The sequence below is a fragment of the Corvus cornix genome, chromosome 3, assembly GCF_000738735.6.
Source record: "Corvus cornix cornix isolate S_Up_H32 chromosome 3, ASM73873v5, whole genome shotgun sequence".
In the NCBI taxonomy this organism is placed as follows: Eukaryota; Metazoa; Chordata; class Aves; order Passeriformes; family Corvidae; genus Corvus; species Corvus cornix.
Window position 1 is genome coordinate 73,153,269 of NC_047056.1, and position 23,686 is coordinate 73,176,954.

Here is a 23,686-nt window from a genome sequence, read left to right on the forward strand (position 1 = left end):
CCATGGAGGTGTGCAAGACTGGACATGGCACTTGGCGCCATGGTTTAGTTGACAAGGTGGCTGGTGTTCGGTCATAGGTTGAATTCGTTAAAGATTACGTCTTTACCAACGTAATTGATTCTGTGAAATGCTGCCAGGAGTTGCCCCCACGGCATATTCCACGCCGGGAACGACTGGGGCGGGCGACCAGGCTCAGCAGCCGCGGCATCACGGCGAGATCCGTTTTGTCTGCACAGAGAACGCGGAGGAGGAGCGGCCTGTAGCCGAGGTAGGGCTGAGAGCGGCGCCGGGCTGGCGGGGAGCAGAGACCCGGGCGGGGTCCGGCGGGGTCCGGCGGGGTCCGGCGGCACCGGCACAGCCCCGCCGCGGGCACGGAGCCCCGCGGGCCGTCCCGGACACGGCCCCGCCCGCTCGCCGTACGGCAGTGTCGCGCCGCGCCGGCTCTTGGCGGCAGCGGGACCGGCGGGCCGTAAGGCAGGTGCGCGGCGGGCGCGGCGGGCGGGGGTCGGGCGGGCGCGGCGTGGAGGCCGCCGGGGAGGCCCCGCGTCGGGCGCCGCTCTGCCCGCGGTCGGTGCGGAGCTGCGGTCCGGCCCCTCGGTGAGGAGTGGGACAGCTGGGAGAGGCCTGCCCCGGCGGGGGAGGGCGTCCTGCCGCCGCTGCGCGGGTCTCTGCCCGCAGCCCCCGGGGCAGGGCCGTCGCCGCGCTGCTGGCGAGGCCCGGCGTTTGGGGGCAGCCGGGCCGCTGGCCGGTGCCACGCGTTGCTCCGGCGGGCGGGGCAGGTGGCGTGCCCAGGGCCGGCAGCGGGGCCGGGGCTGGCGGAGTGCTCGCCGTGCCCCGGCCCCGGCGCGCAGCGCGGCGGGTGATGCAAGGCCGCTGCCGAAGGCCCGGGTGCCGTGTGCTCCTCTCGTGCGCCTTCTGGGCTTTGCTTATCGGAACGGCGCTGACAGGAGTGGTCAAGTGGGAACCGCACAGCTGTCGAATGTACTTCCAGTACTTACTACTGCTGTTAATAAATGTAGAGAACGAGAAATGAAGAACGAAAGAAGCATGTGGTCACATAGATTGTTTTTCCCTTTCGAGTACTACTTGCTTCGTTTTGTTTGGTAGTGGTAAACTGCCAGCTTTTCTTATAAAACACCTGACAGTGTTGTAGCTTCCTAAGGCTTGCATTTCAGGTGCTTCAGGAGTGTGTATCATGTTGGAATTCAAATAATACGTTTGCTAAAAACTTCTATGAGTTCTGAATGTAGGTTTTGTTAGTATTTCTAACATACTAACATTGGTGTAGACCCTTTAATCTTTTGCCTTTTTAAACAATTGACTGTAAAGTAGTACTGTTGAAATGAAACTGGTAAACTTAATTTTTGCAGAGAAGAAATCTAATAGTCAAGCTTAATTACTTTCCAGAGGATTGACTTGACTTGAGTCTAGCCAATGAGTAGAAAAAATATTGGAAGTTTTAGAGACAGTGCAGCAAGGGTTATGTACGTCCACATGGTAGGTTGCAGAGCTAAATTTTTAGGAGGAAGAAAACCAAACCAGCCATCCGGTCAGATGCAAGCTGGCCTTCATCTAAAGATGGTATTGATTATATCAGTGAGGTAGTGAGTCTGATTAAACACATGCTGCTTTTCAGCAGATGCTGTACTAAAATGATTTTCTTTGGATCTGACTTGCTTCTAGCTGCTGGAGACTAAACTTGCATTATCTTGGAATTATATGTGTAGATATTTGCAGGAACTTTCTTCACATTTATATGGGAATACAGACCAACTCCTAGCTAGGGCCTTTGTGAGTTGTATAAATAAACCAGTTTACATGTTACACCTCAGTTTTCTCTAAAAGCTGGTTTGGCCTTTGGAAGAGGTTAGGTCACGACTTCCACTGAATCAGAGAGAAGGCAAGAAATTCTCAAACAACAGTATTTTATTCTGACAGTTCTGTGTTTACAGAACTTGCATTGAAGCTAAACCTGAAGCTCCTGGAGCAGGTCCGGTAGAGGGGCATGAAGATGATTAAAGGACCGAAACAGCTCTCCTATGCAGAGTGACTGGGAGAGTTGGGCCTGTTCAACTTGAAGAAGAGACAAGTGAGAGGAGACCTCATAAATGTGTATAACTGTCTGAAGAGAGGGTGTCAAGAGGATGGATCAAGGCTCTTTTTGGTGGTGCCAAGCACTAGGGCAAGAGGCAACAGGGAGAAATTCATGCGCAGGGAGTTCCACCTGTACGTGAGGAAGACTCTCTTCACTGTGTGGATGACTGAGCACTGGAACAAGTTGCCCAGAGAGGTTATGGAGTCTCCCTCACTGGAGATACTCAAGAACTGTCTGCACTGTGCCATGTACTCTAGGATGACCCTGCTTGAACAGAGAGGTTGAACCAGATGACCCACTGTGGACCCTTTCAGCCTTACCCATTATGTGATTATATGATCAAGATGATTGTAATTTGGCCCCTAAAATAGTTGCAGTCCCTTGCTTCTCAGTATCATTTACAGTTTTACTAGGTGTAGTGTTCTGTTTTCAGGAAGAACATTTATAGTTGAAAAATACTTTTTTTACAGAGTTAATAGAAAACTGATCCTTCGCAAAAAGCCGGTGTATATTTCTGCACGTCCTCTTGACCTACAGTGCTTTCTCTGAAAAAGTTTTCCTCTATAAATACTGAACTGGACTGCACTGAACTAAGGGTGGTCTATGTTATTCCTGGTCCATGTCATTCGTCTTCTGTTACATGGTTACATGAGCTGCTAATGGGGTGCAGAGGTGGCTGGGGGAAGGAAAGACACGTTGTCTCTTGCTGGTTAGTTATAATGTAAAGTTTGTTTGGAAGCTGTTAAACGTGGGATTAATTCTAGTTCATATGGGCGTTTTGAGTGCTGAACAGGTTTCTTTTCTCCCTCCTACAAAATTTCCCTGTAGAAAATTGAAGTCTTCATTACTTCAAATAACAGCTTGCTGTTTTCCTGGTAAATTGTTTATAGTAACAATTGTTGAAGTTGGTTTTGAGCACTTTGTAGCCTACACATTTTCTTAAACTGAATTATGCTTTAATGTTTGAAGAGAGAACTGAGACCAAAATCTACTCTCTAGTTCAGATAAACTTACCTAATCAAAAGCAGTTTAACAAATAACCTGTAATGTGTAGTTGAAACTTCATTAGAAATATAATAGCTGATGTCTGAACTAAAAAGAGAAGGAAACAAGAGTAGGACCCAGAAACAGACTGAGATATTAGACTTCTAAATCCCTAATTGTAATCCTCAGAATCTGTTTTCATTTTACCCTGTAGCTCTGTTTTCAAAGAAAATGTTTGTCTAGTGTCTCTCTCCTGTAGCAGCCAGTAGGAGGTGCTAAGTTGATGTACTGAAAACAGAAGGATGACAAATCCAATTATACCTTCACTATCATATTATGTTCTAGTAATTAGTGATTTAAATAACTGATTATGTGCTTCTAAGCTGTGGAGTTCAGAGGCTACCAAGGTATTTGATGTCTGTTAATTCATCTAAGCATACCTGAACTTTTAGTCTTTTTGGCATCTTGTGGCAATGAATTCCCAAATTTAATTATGTTCTACATAGGAAAAGCATTCTACTTGGTATTAATTTCACGTTACTATTAAGTTTTGTCATGTACCTCCTTATTCTTACATTATGAGCAATAGTCAGTCATTGTGTATTTACCCATTCTTGCTTTTTAAATACCTCATCACATCACAGAAAGGAGCAATTTTGTGTTTACTGCAAGCACAACCCCTAAGGATATATACAATCAGGGCATTCTTTGTGCTCATCTCTCGCTCAGGAATTTGATTGCCTCTGTTTGCACAATGCCAGTGTGAGCACATTCCTGTACCAGGTTTAGGAGTTAGCTTTCATCACAGTTGAAGTGCTTGAGATTTGTGTCTAAAACAATGTTGATAGTACACCACTGTTTTGGCTGTTTCTGGCCTGCACAGCATCAAAGCTTTCTTCCACCCTTCCAGCCCAGCAAGTCGGCCAGAGGGTGGGCAAGAGGTTGTGTGGGGACACAGCTTGGACAGTAGACCTAAATTGGCCAGTGGGTTGTGCTGTACTCTGTATTGTCATGCTCAGAAATAAAAACAGAGGTAGAGGAAGAAGAAGGGGCTTTTTTTGCTTCCAAGATGGTTTTTTTTTGGAGATCAGTAAACTGGAGCTTGGAGCACTGGTGACCATATGGGATGTGGTTAAAATTTCTTTCCTTCACTTGGGGGGTATTTTTCCTTTTCTTCCTCTATTAAACTGTATCTCAACCCTTAAGCTTTTTTTCTTTTCTTCTTCCTTTTTTCTCCCCTGTCCCACTGTGGGGGGTGAGTAAGCAGCAGTGTGGCTGCTGGCCAGGGTCAAGCCACGCCAACACTGCACAAACACCTATAAAGGTGATTGAACAAAGCAATAGCAGCATGCTGTGGTTCTGTGGTAATGGTGCTCACTAAATTAACCAGTGGTGTGAAAGATCCCTATTCTGGGTGTATTTCTTGAGCTTATTCTGGATATAGATATTTCTTTTGAAGTTGAACACAACTGTGTCTAGTTCAGTGAAAATCCTTTAGACTAGAGTGAAGCCAAGAAAGAGTTAGGCTTCAGTAGCAATGTGGACTGTATCATAGAAAGGGCAGTTGGTGTTTTCTGTCTTCTATTCAGTACATAGACATGGGGACTAGAGTTTGGTGGCCAGCTTGTTGCTGAGTGCAGTCTGAGATGCAAATTAAAACTCTTGCTCTTTTTCTGTCTTGTTAAATCTAGTGTGTGCTAGAGAAAAATAATGTTAAAAGGAAGGTGGAGAATGTTTTACCTGGTTGATATTTAGGGATAGAAGAGTTGATAGCTCTCCCCTTTCATTGCATGTGGAACTTACAGGTATAAATTATAGTTCCCGTAGACTTTACCATCATTTGTTCTAAAGCATGTGTTTACTCTGAGCCATCTGTTACTCTTGCTTGCCCAAAGGCACGTTGGATGTTTGGCCTAAAAAATAGATGGAATCTGATATTACAAGCCTGAATCTTAAACATAAATAGGTCTTACAGTAAGAAGAGATGATTATGGAATGATAGGTTGGTGATTGAAGCATTTGTCAGGTGAACTATGGAGCAAATTTCAGTTTTCCAGTTGTAAACTGCCTTCTGAGAAAGTTGGGAGAATAAGTAGATGACTTTGTGCAGTTGTGACCACCTTGCCTGCATTCAAATATTTTGTAAACCAGCCAGCCATTTAAACAACTGCTTCTTTCTTTGAAACTGGTGAGGACTGCTGAACTGTGTCACTTAATGAGTTTCTATTTGGAAACTGGATTCTGATGAATTTGTTCAAGGAATAGGAAGACAATAGTCTTAGCTGCTGCTCTAAGGGGGAACAAATGTTCAAAAAATGTACAGACATGGTACTTCATGATACGGTTTAGTGAGCATGGTGGTATTTGGCCAAAGGTTGAACTTGATGATCCTGGAGGTATTTCCAACCTTAATGATTCCATTATTCTAATATGTCCTCTCCTTGAAAGATTAGGGAAGAGTAAAGAGGATCTCTGAAAGTCCTCTCTTCCACTTCTTTTAAGAAATTTATTATTTGTCGTGAGTTGACCCCAGCTAGTAGCCAAATGCCCCCCCCTCCCCCCCCCCAGCCTCTCACTCACTCCCTTTGGCTGTGAATCTGGGTGAAAATCCAAGACATTTAACAGTTGCTTGGGAAGACAAACCCCATAAGTATGGATGTGTGTCCTTTTTCCCCACACCCCTCGCTTCTCATTTCCCAGAGTTTTTACTGCTGAGCATGACATCATATGGTACAGATCTATGTTGCTTCCAAAGCATGAGTATAAATAAAATGCTTGGTTATATAATTTTCTTGTTAGTGTAGCATTTTTGTTTCTGTGGTGTCTTTAAAAGTTGATTCTATAAATCTGAACAGTTGGCCTATAACAGTTGTGCCATGCTAAATACTCATAATAATTGTTCAAGGGCTTTTAACTGTTCAATAGGAGAACCTTGTGTAATATGTATGTATGTATTAGCTTAAAACATATTTTAGAAAATATGTTTTAAGAAATTTTACATACATTCTAGGAGAATATGACTATGATTTGAGAAATGCAACCATTTAAAAAAAAACATACAGCTTGAAAAATCCTGTTTTAACCTCCTCAGATCACTAGAGACATAATGAGGCTATTTTCCTTTTTATTATATCATCCAAGAATTATATTACGCCTCAATTTATGTTCCCCCCTTTCCTTATGTAATGAGGAGACGTATTTGTAAGCTCTGAAAAGATGGTTTGGGATTTCCTCACTGTAGGAAATTGTACAGGCATCTTTCTCAAAATATCTTCTTGCATGTATGGCCAGCATTATAGACAGACAGCCCAGGATGGGTAGGCAGCAGTTGTTAGTTTTGATTCTAATTTGCACTTGTAACATTGCAGCACTACCCTTTTTTTTAAAGTTCTAATTCTAAACTGCAGTAATGATAAATTATCAATTAGAAAGCTGTTACTTGCTGGTCATCAAATAGCTGACGTGCTGTTTGAAGTGCCTGTGTGGCATGTGAGCTCTGAAGAGAAGACAAGGGAATCTGTCTTTAATAATATTACTTTATGGGGCCATGTGTCTATTCAATAGTTGAGTGTTGCTTAAATGTATTTTTAATTAACTTATTTTTCCTTCGTAGAAGAGCCTCTGCCTTGAAGTAGGCATGTTTTCAGGTTGTAGGCGTATACTTATAATGCAAGGTACACCTTGAATTAATTTTCTTTCATACATTTTTAGGCTGAAATTTTGACTTCTTTCATCCCTATATCCTAGCATTGCTAAGTAGTATTTAAGCTAAATCAAAAGTGGACTGGCTTGGGACAGCTTATTGTGTGTCTCATATAACCTTGGGTTTCTTTACAACTCTCTTTGTAGGGGAGGGGGTAGTATTGCCTCCAGGCAGTAGGAGGAAGTTCTGAAGGGCAAGGCATCCCCAAAAGGCTGGTGTGATTTGGACTGAAAAGCTTGTCTTTATAGGTTGATTTTTGGGACTCTAAGCATCTTCACTACACTTGAATATTTGACCACGTTAGGTCAGTGAGCTCTCTTACGAATGTGCCTCTGTTTGCTTTTCTGATAGGAAGTAGAAACTTGAAACTTTTTAACCACTGGGCTGGACTGAACCTTCAGTGTGCTGAGACAAGGATCCAATAAGGATGGAAGGACTGCTAGACTCTGAGTAGTTCATTTATATGGACATATCTTTGGAATAGTTTTTATATATGCTGACAGAGACTTCTGGGAGGACTGTTAGAAACACTGAGCAGTAGTATAGTGTATTCATAATTAAAACACTTTTTAGAAGAATTTTGGATAAAATACTCAGCTTTCAGGTCCCAGTTGCTGTGTATTATTGGAAAGATACTAACTAGAGAGTTTTCTGCAAACTCTGTAATGACTTTTTTACTCCTTCCCTCTTCAGAAATTATGACAGGTATCAAACAATATAGTGAATGGTAGAAAAAGTATAAAGGACATCTTTTAGAAAATACTACAAATATTATATAAAAATTAAATGAATGCAATAAATTCAAATATTGCTAAATATAGCAAACACTTAAAATTGCACAATACACTTGCATTATTTTAATTAAATTGATGCATTTGTGTGGACAATAACGTCTGGTTCTTATTTTATGTAATGAGTCATTTTCTACATATTTCTGTATTGTCTACTGCAACCATTGGTAAAATTCTGACTCAAAAGCTGCTGGAAATAGGATGAGCTTATTTATAGCTGATAGTTTGGGGAACTTTTCATTTAGTGATGGCCAAAGTTGGCCAGAATCTGTGTTTCTTTTAATGGCCATACTTTTAGTACATGACAATTGAATTAATGTTCTTGTCTATTACTAGGAGGGCTATAGAATCTACAGCCTCTTTCTTAACTGATGTAAAACTCTGCATATGTCTGAAATATGTTCTGAAAAATAATTCTGTAATTTAGGTACTTGCAGTTTTTCTGTTTCAGATTGCCAGCATTACCACTATTATTACCAGTTTTATTGATAAAATTGCTTAACACAAAAAAAATTTAGTATTTTCTCTAGATGAGAAATTGTGCTTCAGTGCTTTCATAGAATAATTGTTCTGTAAGATGAAATGTGGATCTTGGCATAAGTTGCACTGTGCTTACACAGCTACTGTGCATTGTCTACAAGATGCAATGATTTTATTAGCCATAATTAATTACTAAAGAAATCCCCAAGAAGGAATCTCAGTGTTTGGTAAGACAGTTACTTCAGAACTGACATCCTGTCTTTTGCAGGTTCATAGCAATATGAACATTGCTAATGACTTTGCTGCAAAGAAAGTTAATCACTTAGTGGTTAAGAAGAAGACAGCAGTCCTACTCATACCACCTCTCCTTTTTGACTTGAGTAATAATGTACAGGCAGGGCCTTAAGGATTAGTGTACCTGGCTTAGTCTTTTATTTTATTGCATTTGAGATCCTTTGTGAATGCTAAAATAGGTTATGTTTTTCTCAAAAGGAAAAATGTTTCCTTCAAAAACATTTGGGAGAATGCTCCAGATACAAAACGATCCAGTTCCCACCTTGAGACTTATTGAAACCCTACTTTGAAGGAAATCAACATTAATTATGAAGGATAATTGTGGTGTTGAGTGGCTATTAAGCATCTAAGTCATTTATAACTGGGGGATAATACAGTATTTGAGGCATTTGTTTAGTTATCTATAAATATGGTAAGTGATTTGAGTGTTTAATCACATCACTGTAAGGTTTAAAGACCTCACAGAATTACACCTTGTAGTGGCCAGTAATTCACTCTGGGGACTTTGTCCTTGTATGTGCTTGCTGTTCACTACCAGGAGTGTGTTACAGAGACTTTTTTACTACCATCTGAACAAGTTCTCCAGCATGCTCTTAGCCCAGCAGTTATGCAGTTGTGTATTATACATGTACTATTACAGCACTTATATTTGTTGAAGTGCATCCCACGTCCTCTCAGCCATCCTCAGTGAGATGCAATATGTGTTACTTAGCTGTCATTAACTCAGAGCTTTTTCTTTCTCTCACTTATCTATTGTTTTTCATCCTCCTTTTACTTCCTTTAAACACATGTATCCCTATTTACCTTCCATACATGTGTTCCTTTAGTGACAAGCCTTTCTGGAATGGAGTAAGATGAACCGCCTGAGGTTGTTTTCAACCTCTGTTGATGGCACGGGGTGTAACAGAGACACAGAGTCCCCCCTATTAAACTTAAAGCAAGATGAAACAAATGATACCTCCACCATCCCCATCTTGTATTTGTGGCTTGTGCCTAGTGTTTAAATGAACATATATGTTATATATGTTGAAGTTGGAAATTTGCTTATAGTACATCTCCTCATGTAAGGCAAGTCTTGAAGTTTCTGTTGCTTGGGATACAGCTTGTCTCTCGCTGCAGGGAACTTAAGGCAATGAGGTGTAAAACTACAGACATTTTTCAGTTTAACAACTGAATTACATTTTATGTGCTTGGAAAAGGAAGAGGAGTTATTCTGAAAAATGTGGTGTTTTAATTTTTTTTTCTTTTTAACAATAGCAATCCTTAGTAACTATCTCAAAGTATACCTAAAATGAACACATTATTGAGCCAAGCCACATCTTTGGCATCATCCCAGAACAGTATCGGGCATTATCACAGGAAATGCCTTTCCAGCTGATGCAAGCAGTGTTAGACAGCTGTTGTTTAATCCCATATGCATGGCTAAGATTATGAAAAAATGTGGAAAGGGTTAATACTCTACTGAATGAATAACTTCTAATTCCATTATTTGATTTTCTAGGGTTTTTTGTTTATTTAGTGACTTATGTAATTAAGATGCTGAAATTGTCTCTAATGTGAATGATGGCACACAGGCACTGTTACGCCTCTTTGTTATGCTGAAGCACTTGTTTGAATTTTGGTATTCGCTCAGTTGAATACTGTATGTCAAGAAGCCACTATTTCTTCCTGAGTACATATTCCTTGCTGTCACCCTTTCAAAGACTGACCCAGTCTTGACTGGAGATCAGAAATATATGACCCAGCAATATTTGACCCAGACAACTTGAGAGAATTCCGGGGAGATGTCTGGGCCTTTTGTAGAAAGTGAGATATCTGAAAGCGTACAGTTGTTAATATATCGCACAGCACTGTTTGTAAAGGTGCAAAATACAAAGTTGGAAAATACTGTTGTTTTAGTGTCATGATTCTGCCTGCTATTTCTAATTAATGTCCTAGACATTATTAAACCACTATTATCCCCGCTTAACAACTTTGATGTTAGGTGTGTATTTGTACTGCATCAAGCATGCTTGGATAAGAAATTTAATTGAATCTAATAAAAGTGTTCTCATTGGTGCAAAATAGCTTTTTAATCTAATGGTTTCATTTTTTTCTTTAAAGTGTTTTCTTTAAAATATTTTTCCTTTGATGTGTACAATGTAGAAAGTGTATACACCAAGTAGAATGTGATGTTTGGTTTTTTAAAAATAATTGAGCCTTATTTGTAAATAAAATGTGAAGTTTACCTTTCCGTTAATGAAGCTGCTGCAGTTAATTGTAGCCATTCCAACATGTATTCATATCAGTAAAATTTAATGTTCGGTATTTTTAATCTTCTTATGCAGTCGTGTAAAGTAAAATATTCTGTGCATTGATAAATTTCAATGTCTTAATGTGCCCTTATGGTCACACCATTTGATTTATATATATTTAAAATGTAAAAAAAGTTACTGCACTGTCCCTTTAGTTTTTGTATAGTCTTGTGGGTGGGATATCTTTTGCCCTTTTAGTTTCTTCTTTGTTTGAAATGTTTCCACTTTCTCAAGTGACAGAGAAAATGCCGTTTGATTCAAATACATTGTGGTCAATAGCAACCTGCTATTCACTGCCAGTGCCTAAAGTCTCTTTTTCTTTATAATGTTCTTTGATTAGATTAGTTACTAGTAATAACTTCTTTAGGTTTTATAAATTGCAAGTTTACATAGACAGCAAGAAACTTGTTAATAGTTGGAAGAATTATAGGTAATACAGTCAAAATCTGGGAACATGGCTTAATATTCCTTAAATAGTTTAAACAAAATCACTGCTGTGAGGTTTTAAGGGACAAGTAAAAAGTAAATATTATAGACTACAGAAGCTGGTGCTTTAGGATAGTGTAACTGTGGATTTTACCTGTGATTTTTAGCTGTGTTAATGCTATGTAATTCCATCATTTGTAAGGAAAGAAAGACTTCTGTTCAACTTGAACATTAACGTACCAGATCTGAGCATTCACCTTCTCTAAGCCCTACTGGGCAGCTGGCTTGATCTGTTAGAGAGCATGGGAATTAAGTAAATTTAAAAAGGATCTGTGTTTTACACTAATCTCTGTAATATTTCAGTGAAGAAGAGAAAGAAATGGTTCTGTTATTTTCTTGTATTAGAACCATAGGAAGGCCAGGAGTTGGAGAAAAACATAAGTAGCTGGTGAATAGATGAAGTGGAAAACTTCACTAGTAATTTTTGTTACCTTTGTGGTATTGCTAGAAATTTTTTTTAATGTTTCACTTCAATGAATAAAAACCTGCTGAGATTATGATTCATGTTGACTTTCAAACAATAAACTTTGAATTGTTTCTTACCTGAGTATACTCTTGAGTATAATGTCTTTATGTTTTACTTTCTCCTATAAAAAGTTTCAATGTTAAAATTGCACTTGCTTTTAAAAGAAGAAAAACAGACTTTAAAAGTTGCTTTCTCTCATCTTCACAAAGCTTTAGAAGGGTGGATATTGCTCTTTCTGATTTACAAACAGGCTTGGTGGAAAGTTACATGTTTTTTTAAAAAGGCAGGAAATCTGAGACAGTTCTAGGAATCATTAGCAGAATGTGCCCAAAATGTCCTCAATTGGTTGGTAGTGGGGGAGGAGAAGAATTATTTTTACCATGTAAAGTTGCACTGATCTGAAGGTTAAATTCCCATTCCATTTGTCCTATCAAAATGATTTAAGATAGTACCTTTCTCATACTTTTCTTTAGGAGGAATGGGTAGAAGGATGGCAAAAGTTCACCTTCTATATGTGGGCCCTGGTGAAGAGGATTTAATTGCCACTGCCTTTTAGGTCCTTGTTCCAAAACCAGCAGATCTTAGCTGGATCATTTGGTAGTACAGATGTTTCAGATCCACCTGTGGGCAAACAGATACATTTCTCTCAAACCAGAAGGAGTTAGTTTACCTTATGATGGCTGTGGGAAGACAAGGAGTAGCTGATCCACTCTGAAGGCAGTGTGATGCAGGCAGGTATCTACGTAAGGAGGCTTTGTGTGAAGGCAGGTAACGTATTTTGTTAAAAACAAATATAAATTTACACTGCATCTTATAGGGCCACATGATTTTTGATTTAGTGTTCAGAGCTGGCTCTAATATGTTGCAGAATAATAGCCAAAGTTCATAAATTTTACCTTGTTTTTTTATGTTAACAGTGGAATAATTGCGCCCACCTGTCCCCTGCATTCTGTTTACTAGCTGTTTTTGTTTTCCTGTGATGCCCTGCTGAGAGTGGTGGTTGTGTACAAGAGGTGAAGGGGGTGTGTGAAGTTTGAGTGCAACTGCTCTGCCCAACCAGCCCCCTCAGACACTCGCCAGTTCTGAAAACACACAGGCAAGCATGGAGCAGCATTTACTAGTTCAAGACCAAATGTAGAGTTGCAGGACTGGATTTTGCTCTTTGGCCATGCCTGTGGTTAGGACAGTGTGCTCTTGTCTTCTGGTGTTTCAGGTTTTCCATTTCAGGAGCTGCTAATAACTCACTGAATAAAGGAGAAACAAACATCCATTTAAAATTCAGTTTCCTAATAAATGAGCCTGCTGGAGACACTTTAAAATTTATAAGTGTGTGTGAAAAGTGAACTTTCTATAGGTGTGTTCAAACTTTCATAAATTACTGTGCATGTTATTTCAGAAAGGACAATTAATATTAGAATTATGTTATTCCATTTTTTTATAAAAGGGATATAATGCTACAGAAACAGGTATTTGAGTGTAGGTATAAAATAAATAGGCAAAATGGAGTGAGGTCTATAGAACAGTGTGAGAGTGCTGTACTCTCAAAGTCTGGACACATTATTTCCCTTCTAATAATGGTGGCTGTAATGTTCACAGACTATTTTCACTAGGAGCTATGCTGGTATGAATTACATGTCATATACCCACTGAACATCTCAAAAGCTGCAGTGATGTTTGGCTCTGTCTGCTTCTAGGCTTGAACACATGCTCTCTGTGCCCTTCACAGTTAAAGATTGTGTATTTCCAAATTTTGTAGCTTCATCCTTACAACATTTGTCTCCAAATTATCAGCTGTTGTAATATCATTCTCAAAAAGCATCTTAATGCAAGGTGGGAGAACAAGCAGACCTGACCAGTCAGTGACATTTCTCTGTGACTGGAATGCTGCATCTGGATTTCTTTTGTGCTGTATTGCAAGCTAAAATACAAATGCAGTCATGAAATAAGGAAAAACGTTAAGGATAATTAGATGAAAGCAGAGAGTTCTGTACTATATGACTGGAGGGGAAGTAATTTTATTTACTCTATTGCAAGTTCTTTAAATTCTGGATGGACGTTGATCTTTAGGCATGCTAAGAATGATGCAGATCATTAGGTTTGTAATGGTATCATTAATTATTTCAAAAATAATCTAAGTCTGTATCTTATCTGCTGCTGTCAGAAACTGTAGTCGTGCTTTAGGGTTCATTAAACAATTCAGCTGTGGGCACCTTTTGAAATTAAATAACTTTGAGAATAATTTCAGTAAAAGGCTTGGAAGAAGTACAATTTCAGATGGGGAACAGCTGTGTTTTGGTGCACAGATATGAGCCCGTTCCACAGAGGAAATAAGACTGCACGGAAATAAGCTGTAGTTCCAAAGAGAGTCCTGCTCTAAGTGTGTGTGTGTGTGTGCACTCCCAGTTGTGAGACGAAAACATCCCGAGGCATGGTGTTTTCAGTTTTCTGGTGGCCTTTTTTATTCCCTTTTCCTCTTATAACAGTTCATTGCTATGCCTTTGACAATCTTTATTTCCTGTCATAATTTTCTTTCCCTGTTTTGCTGGTTGAAAATGGCTAAGCACTTGTCAAGAAAGATGCCTCTCTCTGCATGAGCACCAGAGGCTGTTAATGACCTGAAAGGTCCCAGCATGGGCTGACTCAGAGGAAATCTCCCTGTAGGTTGTAATCACTTACTGCTATAGGTTGTAATCACTTACTGCTATTGGGAGCTAAAGTTCAGTTACAAAGATTTCACTATAATACTCAGTGTTAGGGGTGCTAAAGAAGTAATTGCCTCTTTGCCTCATTGCTGGTAACTTTTATTTAGGGAGGAGAGCAAAGAACCACCTGCTGAGTCACCTCTGCATGTTACCATTTCTTGCCTCTGCTCTGTGCCTTTTACCTCCCTTTTATTGAATTTTGATTATCATCATTTTAAGAGATTTTTCTTTTTAACTGACTTAATTGAAGTTCCAGCCAAGTTCTGCTAGCTCGAAAAGGTCTTTCAAGTTCATGATGTGAGTTTGTATTTATAACATTAATAAAGCCACGTTATTTGTTTTGTTCTCATCTAGGTACTTGAACTGGGATTTGATTTCTCCTCCTATGGATCACTGAATGAGTAACAGATGGCCTTGCCTCGTCTTACAGGCGCTTTACGCTCCTTTTCAAATGTCACTAAACATGAGGATTACAGTGAAGAATTAGCTGACTTAACGGTAAAGCTTTGTTTTTTTTACGAAGCATAGTTGTAATAAGAATCATTTGTTTTCTTCATTTGCATTGCTATTTTATGAGAGTAGGCGAGCAGGAAGGGCAGAGTGTTTATAGTTTCCTGTACATTCCTTCATAGTGTCCTCACTCAGAGTCAAATTTGCTGTAGCTTTGTGATTTATACTTGGCCCTTACAATCATGATATGCTATATGGAAAAATTTGCTTGATTGTGTTAATTCATCTTTCAAGAAGTTGGGCAAGGCTGGTGTGCTTTTAGCTCTGAGCTTACATAGAACTGGGAAGCCAAACTTTTCCCTTCTAATATTAGGTTCACTGACTTTAGGTACTTTTGCTTCCTGAGAAACAATGCATTAAAGCAACAGATGCCTTGTGGGAACGTGTAATGTGTAATGAATTTGGAATCTTGGGAACTGTAAATCTCTTGAAGTTGCAAGAGTTTGGCTTTATAGCAAATTTTGCTCTGGAAAGAGTAAAGTAGTGAGAGAGTGTATGCTTTTGTGTATCCTTCTTTCATACACTCAGGAAAGAGTCTAAAGAACAAGTAAAAGTACTTGCAATCATTACTATGTACTAACGGAATGTAATTGGAAGGAATTTTTTTATCTGGTGTTTAATTTTAAAGGAACCCACATATATTAATTTGAAAATAATAAAAAACCTCAAATATTTTTGCATTTTCAGACTAAAAGATCAAAACTATATGCCGAGTTGCTGAAGTCTGATCTTACTTGGAAGAAGATAATAAAGTTTGTTGATGACAATTTGGACAAAAAAGAATACCAAACTGTAAATGGTGATTTAAAAACTATCTTACAAGCTGCAAAACAAATAGGTATGTTTTCATTCTCTAGTAGTCTAATAATACATTGTTATATTTGGGGGTGGGCGCAGGTTCAAGCTGCTTTCTGCCTGCATAATTTACATACTGGTACAATTTTGGTTCTACCAACTACCAGCATTTGGTATGGTTAAACTACCTTGAAGCCAGTTTTGCCCTGAAATATCTTTGAAACTCCATTTAATCTAATACACATATACACAATTTGGTCTTCTGTTTTATTTTAAGATTCCGTTGTTATATGGACAGTCTTGCTTTTTTGATGGTATTGTTTTGTAGAGTGTGGTATGGTTTGTGATTGACAGTTAATGAGCAAAACCAACAGTTTCTTTCAGAATAGCAGTACTCTAAGGAAAGAACAATCCTGGTGTTGTCTGCTTTAGTTCCACATAATTGGTATAATGAAAAATTAGACTGCTGTACAGGCAGATAAAAATGTAAGAAATGTTTTCTGCGTGAAGTGTTTGGTGTTGAGGAGAGAAATAAAAATATATTTCACTCATCTGGAATTAGACTTTTAAAACTGAAGTACATAAGGCAAAGAACGTGTGAAAACTTAGTTTTGGTTGGAAACTTAGTTTTTGATTGACAGACTAAACCTAATTCAGCTTTTGCTTTTAGAAAAATTTAACTTCATCATCATAAATTGAGTGCCTGGCTCAAGCTCTTACTGTCACATATTTAAGGACTTTTCCTTTCAATCTCATAGGTATATTTTCTCCTTTTCTGATTGTTTTTCAAATATCTTGAATAGAACCCTAAGTAAAAAGACAGAGAAAATTAATAAAAATAAATATATTTGCCTGGTTTTGGTATTATAGACCAGAGATTTTTACCACAATACAGATGTTAACTTGCCACACTTACATTTCTATTTCTCAACCATTCTTTTGGAAATACCTAGTAAATTGAGAAAGAAACAAATGTCTTAACACAGACTTTCAAAAAAAGGCTAGACAAGTTATTCATGTCCAACATGTGGTAGTCAATTGTGCTGTACAGTTGCAGAAGATGCCTGTTATAGCTATTAATGGTTGTAATGGCTATTGCTTTCTTGAGTCATCAGAAGTATAATTTTGAGTTTTTCTCAAATCACTGACAAAAAGTTTTAAACTCTGGTTAGTGCTGTTAGTAGACTTTTAACACCTCTTTGGGCTGGAATTTAAGCATCTGGCTGCTGTCTTTTTGAGACAGGCCTCTGGGAAGGGCCACCTCTCTGCCCTAACCCAGGTACCTCTTCTTCAGCGCACAGATTTCAGCTGGCACTTGCAGCACACAAGGCTCGAGGGAAAGTCATGCAGGATGGGGACTGAGCTTGCACCATCAGTCCACAGAGTTAGTAGGAGAAAGTGCAATCTGTATTGATAATAGATACTGATCGAGAAAGCTGTTTTAAATATCCACTGTATATAGTTTAATCACAAGAGGTACTGGACTAAATGTTGGCAGGCAAACAAAACAAAAAACCAAAAAGACTAGCTTCTAGTCGTGCATCTCTTACCATCTTGTCTGGCTTATTTTGTTGAGATGTAAGGAGTAGTATTTTCTCAAGAGATGCTTTACAGAAAGGAGATGTCGATAATAAAGGAGAAATACCACTTAGTAAACCTAAGAGATTTTTCTCAAATCCTTCAATTGCTCTTTTAGTTTAGTAATCTGTACTTCTGTTCCGAGACAAGTGACTTTAAATAATAATATGTGTTTGTATGTTAGGAATATAAGAGTGAGCTTCATGCAGACAAACTACAACTTTTTGGATGTAGGGGTTTTTTTTGTGATTCCTGTATAGCTAATGCTAAAAGGGATAAATGCAGAACCACCTTTTTCCTCTGAGACATATTTACATGTCTATTGTATATGTGGGTATCTTTATGTAATGTATCTTCCATATGTACGTATCTATTATCTTGTAAATATCACCTCCAGTCCTGGCCTTGAACTTTTCAGCTTTTCAAAGCCAAGGAAGAGTCAAGCTAAATACTGAATTTGTAGCCACCTCCATTTATGTTACATTTCTAGCTACTCAGCTTTGTTCCATCTGCTTATGCTAGAATTTTTTTGTTTTTTCCTGTTCAATTGTGGGGAAGAAAACCCTTGCTTTTTCTGGTGTCAAACCTAACCTAAGCTGAATCAAGTCACAAGTAAAAAAATTTTGCATGTTGTCCTCATTTAAAATGAACAAAACCCCCAGTATGTTGGCTGGTTTTGTTTAGGTTATGCTTGGTGACTTTTAAAATTTTGTTTAGTAGTGATATATTGGTTCTTCATATAGTGTTTTCCTTATGTTTTCCTTGAGTACCTTTGTGAATATTTGTGTAAGAAATATATTCATGTTTTTATGTAATAATATATTGTTTATTTGCATAACATGATATTTTGTAGCTAGAAATCTAAATTAATACATTTATTTGCTTTAAATTTTTTGAGCAATTTTTCTAACTTAGCACACACTCTGAAGTAATTCTACTGGGAATTACTACAAGAATTCAGTAATTTCCAGCTGAGTTCTGTACATTTATTCTGTTATGAATATTCAGATTAGGCAGTGAATAAATAGTGAGACAAAGTGGGAATTTGTTAACATTAAAAAGCTTATAAATATACAATTGTGAGTTTAAGACCTCTAGCAAGTTTTTTTCTCTAGCTCAGAAAGATAAGAAAGCATTGGTAATTCTTAATATGAATTTTTAGTATGTAGAAGGATAGTGAAGACAGATGCTTTATTATCATATACCTTTTATAATTCAGTACCTTGAAACAATTCTTACTTGTTATGGTCTTCTTTTGATATCTATGCTGATGAGACTTGCAGCAAGAATTTGAATACAGTTATGTTATAGGTAATGAAACACTCTTAGTGTTAAGTGTATTAAGTTACATATGGTTTTGTTAACAGTTGGAGCTGAAAATGGACAAGAAGCAATTGAAAGTGGAGCTGTTTTCCTCTTTAAGACATTTCGTGGGAAGGAATGTGTTGGCCATGATGAGACAAAGGTGATCAAGCAGATGTTTGGGCCATTTCCGTCATCATCTGCTACTGCAGCTTGTAATGCCATGTCTCGGATTGCTTCTCACTTCTCTGAAGAACAGCTTACAGCCCTCATACAGATGGCTGAAGAGCAAAATGGTGATAACAGAGTGTTGTTTGGTAAAAATATAGTGTTTTCATTTGACATGCATGATTTGGATCACTCTGAAGAGCTGCCTGTGAATGGTGAGACTGATGCACAGAAAAATATAAGCTTAGATTATAACAAATTTTTGAATAACCAGCTGAATCACTTACAGAACTACTGTGATGAGAAATCTAATCTCAAGTCTTTGGAAAAAGTAGATGATTCTTTTTTATGGTGTGAAGTTGGAAAGTACCTGAAGGAATCTCAAGGAGGTAACCCTGGAGGGCCAACAACAGAGGACCTCTGCTGCACTTTGTATGAGATCCTTGCTTCTACCAAAAGTGCCGATGAACTTCAAAATGAGGTACACTAGCACATTAACCATACTGCATATTTGAATGCTACAAAAACATACAATTATTTCATATTAATTTATGCCAATATACTTTATCCAATTGTTGTCTCTGCTTTTTTTTTTTTTTTTATTTTAATCTGACTTGAGAAAAATCTTGTGGCAGCATCATCATTTACCAGGGAGAAGAAGGATACAGCATCAGGTTTATATGAATAATCTCCTTTTCCCCCACAATGGACAGGATATTTTTTTTTTGTGGCCATTTACTCAGCTTTTCCATACTTTCTTCTTAAGCAAAAGCCAGTTTAAATAGCCTATAAAAGTGTGAGGAACTTGCAAAGACAAACTGAAGTTAGCTTTCTTGGACAGGTTTCATCTCCAATTTCAGAGGCTCCCTGTTGCTCGAAGGCTGAGCAGGTGCTGCTGCTTTAAAACTTTGTCATATCAAGTCTGTTTCTTTCGATGAGGAAAGGGATGGCTGGTATTTGTTACAAGAATGGCAGAGAAAATGTGGGGGAGAGGGAACAGTTGCTGGAGTTGAAAGATAAGTATAGTAGTAGAAAGGGGAAAAATGTATGATTAAAGGCTGGAGAAGATGTTTTCCACGTGTGTTCACAAGAGATGATTGGATCAATCTAGACAAGGGGGAACTATTTTGAATGGGGTAAGGAAAGAATTAAAGCAATTAGGTAATTTTTTGTCCTCTGCACTCTTCTGCTACATTTACTTTATTTTTCTTATGTTGCCCTACTTTCCTTTCGTGAAAACATCCAGTACTTAAATTCTCAAGCTGACTTTTCAGAAAGACTCTAGATTTGGAAATTTGCTACCAAAATACAACGGGTAGTAGGAATAGACAATCCTGTGAAAGACAATATAGTGAAAGTTTATAGTGAAAAAGGAATTTTGCCATTGCAGTTGCAGATTTTATTCTTCTTAATAAAAACATTATGTGATAGAGAAGAGGACCTGTGTACTTTATTTTAAGTTTAGATAACTATGTGGATATCTAATGTGTAATGGTATAGTTGCTAAAGCCATATTATTGTTTTGTTTGGTAATCAGTGGGCCACATTTTGGCTGTCCTTTGAGCTGCTTTCTGGATATGTATATTTTCTTACGGATCCTAAATATAAATGGAAGTTGATCTACTTTCTTCTGCCTTGAAATATATTTGAGAAACAATACCTTAATATGTGTCTGCAAACAGCTTCATACTTTGGGTGGTCATATTGAGGGAAGACACATGAAAGTGGAAGACTGAACAGGTCTTGGGTAAGAAAATTGGATAAAGAAACTTGCATGTGAAATGAAACACAAAAAAGAGTTTATTTTTGAAAGGGACCTGAAGTATATTAATTGTACAGAGATAAAGATTTCAATTTTTTTTCTAGATCAGTGACTGATTTCTGACATCATTATAGGGTATGCAGAAATAATTCCATACTTCTGCATAATGCCTACTTAGTGCCTGAGTTTAATTTGTAAAATGTCAAAGGAAAAGCTCTAAACCTTTCACTTGATGCAAGAAGAAATAACATTATTTTTATTTTGCAAATTTATGATCATAAAGGATTGCTAAATCAATTGGCAGAAAGTTCAAGCTATCAGTTTTTATGTAGGTCACCAATAAAGACATACTTTCCATCAGTTCCTGGAACAAAGAATTCTGGGCAAAATTTCTGATTTGATGGCTTTACAGAAGTTTTAGTTTGATAATATGAAAAAATTGTTTGCCAGTGAACTGAAAATTAATGTAAGAGTTAGTTTCTTTTGTTTGCGTCACTAGAGAGGAAAAGGATTTCTTCCCTCAAGTGTCTGAAAACTGCATCTTATTTTGAATTTTTAAAACCTCCTAGTAATAAAAAAAAAGATCTCCCCATTCTCATTATTTTGTTGCTTTTCCTTGCAAGAGTCTTATTTCATTGTTCATTGCACAATGTGGGGGTCACGGGGGTGTATGACAAATTTGAACCTGATCACCTTTTGTTAAAAGCTAGCTGGCATTTGTATTGTGCTCTCTGTAGGCATAGTCATGACTTGAAAATTTCTTCTGGACTTTGGATTTTACTATCACTTAGGGATTTTTTTTTTTATTGCAATAATTTTGTTGGTGCCATCATTAAGAGCAGATGGTGCTTTTAAACCTGAAAATAACCCATTTCTAGAACTAGGTCAGAGGCTTGCTGTGTGAGGTGGTATAACAAGTTGATTGATCATGCAAACTGAACATCCTACATTTCTTAGTGGAATGAATATAGGCTAAAGTGTCTGTAAGCTACAAAATATATTTTTTCTTCATAAACAAAAAAGCCCCCCAAAAGCCCCAAAAAAGAAGTATTGATATGAAAGGATAATTCTTTGTAAATAAAAATCCAGATCTATAAAACACGTTTTTATGTTTTAAAAGAGGAAGATACCACTGTGTGTTTATTATTAAACAAGAAAAGGATGTGACTGTGGTGAGGATATTGGCGAGTGGACTTCTGTAAGACAATTTCATTTGATCCTTAAGCAAATTTTATTGAGGTGCCGGATCACATTAAGAATATGAGCAGTTAAGATAATTTATGGGGTGGCATGTTTTAGGGTTTTTTTGTAGTGTATGTATAGGCACACTTATATGCGATTTAGGTTTTTATCTACTTAATGAGCTCTACAAGGAATTGAAATTAGTTGCTTTCCCCAGCAGTGTATAGTTTATGTTTAAAGTGGTTGGCGAGGTAGAAGAAATACTTTGTTCTTTGTTTTCACTATTTAAGAACATTCCACTCTTCCTTTGGGACAGTTTGTTTATCTGGCATATCACTGGTGACTCTTAATTAGAAGAAAATTGATTCTTATGATTGGAGTGATATGGGAGTTATAACTTACTTTCTAAGTGTTTGGGACATATGCTTTTCATTGGGGACACGAAGTCTAGTAAAGCGAAATGACAGCTACACACTTTTCAGTGTGTCAGGTTTTGTTGATGAGCATATGTATTTTGTTGATGGTAATGATGCGGTAACAACACCATTATTCAAAAACAAGAAGAAAAAAACAATAGCCAACTATAGTTTGGCCAATAACTGTTGTGGGTTTTTATTTTCATATTTGTTTAAAACTTAGTATGCAGTGCATTTGTCAATTTGAGCCCTCAGTTTCTAGTATATGATAAATGAAGACTGGAGCCATCTGAGAGCATTTTAGCAACTTTTCCACCTAGCACCTCCCAGAGTAACTAGGAAAAAGTTGGAAGAGTTTAGTCCCTCTGATTAGATCATGCTATTCTTAGAGGACATCTCTTTCTTCTGTGAACCCATGTCTAGTTTATCTGCAAAATTTTTCTGAATTTTGTTTTAACTGTATCTATTTTTACACTAAGGGAGAGGGTACATTATCCCTTTATCATAACAAAACAAGAAGATATTTCCTGTAGAGATAAAATAACTAGGGGAAAAAAAGGGAAATGCAATCAGAATTGTGTTAAGATTTTATTAATTCAGCATACATTATGAGAAATTGTGCATTTTATTCCTCTTGGGACAAGGCAAGAACTTCGCCCAAATAAAATTAAGAATACTAGTATCATTTAGCAAATCAGATTCAGTGGTGTTTCCCAGACAAAATCATTTTAAATGCTGTATAAATTACTAGAAGAACACGAGGCTAAGATATGAAACAGCAGAACTGTTTCAAGAAAACTACATTGTAAGCAGTAGTTTGACTATTATGTAACAGTACATATATTTACTTACCTCTATATATGATGCACTGAATTGCCCACTTAAAAGCCCAGGCACAAGGCTTCTTTTGTCTGCTTTATGGTTGTGACTGTTTCCAGCTCTCTGCATTAAAAAGTTAGCAGATACACATGCTATGGCATCCAGGGCTTCTATCAGTAAATACAACCCAGATGCATTGCAAACTGTCATGGTGTGGAACAAACATTGCTTTTTGTTTCATTCCTAAAAATAATTCAGTATTCATCACTCCTACCAAAAATGTGAAATATGTTTTCTTCCTTGTTGTCATAAGCACCTGAGAATAGTCAGGTAGTAAAAACTACAGTAAGAGGCCAGAGGGTAGTAATGCGGAGTTTGAAGGATCTCAGTCCTTCCTTCAAGGCTGAAAAACATTAATTCCAAATCAAAGTAGACCTGAAACCAGAAAAGTACAAGTTGTGGAATATAGATATGATATGATAAAAAAAAGAGGTCATGAGTTGGGCAGCACCTCTTCCTGTATGTATTCTTTATTAGTTCAATCCAGTAATACACTCTTCATTAGAGCCAAAAGGTTATTGCATTATTACTGAAATTGAGGTTTTTTTACACTTATTTCGGAATGGAAGTTAAGAGATTATTTTGTTGTTTCATTAAGTAGGAATTTTTTTTTCAGTGTGGTGTTTGTGTGCCTCTGAATGCTTGATGTAGCAACAGACTTTTAGACAGTTTTCCCCAGTCTCTTCTAAGTGGAGCCCTATTGTCTCTCAGGCTTCTGCATGTAAGTTTTCTTTAGCTGCCTTTGTCGCTGGTAGCAAGATAATGATTGTTTTTTTCTCCACATGAATTCATCTACATT

The 23,686-nt window shown here is 37.8% G+C and overlaps 1 protein-coding gene across 3 annotated transcripts in view; it reads left to right on the forward strand.

Annotated features, from left to right (window-relative positions):
- The first annotated feature begins 247 nt into the window (after window positions 1-247).
- ASCC3 (activating signal cointegrator 1 complex subunit 3) overlaps window positions 248-23,686 on the forward strand; it is a 252,669-nt gene continuing 229,230 nt past the window's right edge. Inside the window, exons 1-4 of one of the 3 annotated variants that reach the window (XM_010403548.4) lie at window positions 248-268; window positions 14,650-14,793; window positions 15,493-15,643; window positions 18,546-19,129. In XM_010403548.4, the coding sequence (XP_010401850.2) occupies window positions 14,704-14,793; window positions 15,493-15,643; window positions 18,546-19,129 (825 nt within the window). In that variant the 5' untranslated portion in view covers window positions 248-268; window positions 14,650-14,703. Of the gene's footprint in view, window positions 269-430; window positions 479-513; window positions 598-14,649; window positions 14,794-15,492; window positions 15,644-18,545; window positions 19,130-23,686 lie in introns of those variants that run through there. The other 2 variants (XM_039568654.1, XM_039568655.1) reach the window with 2 other exon arrangements.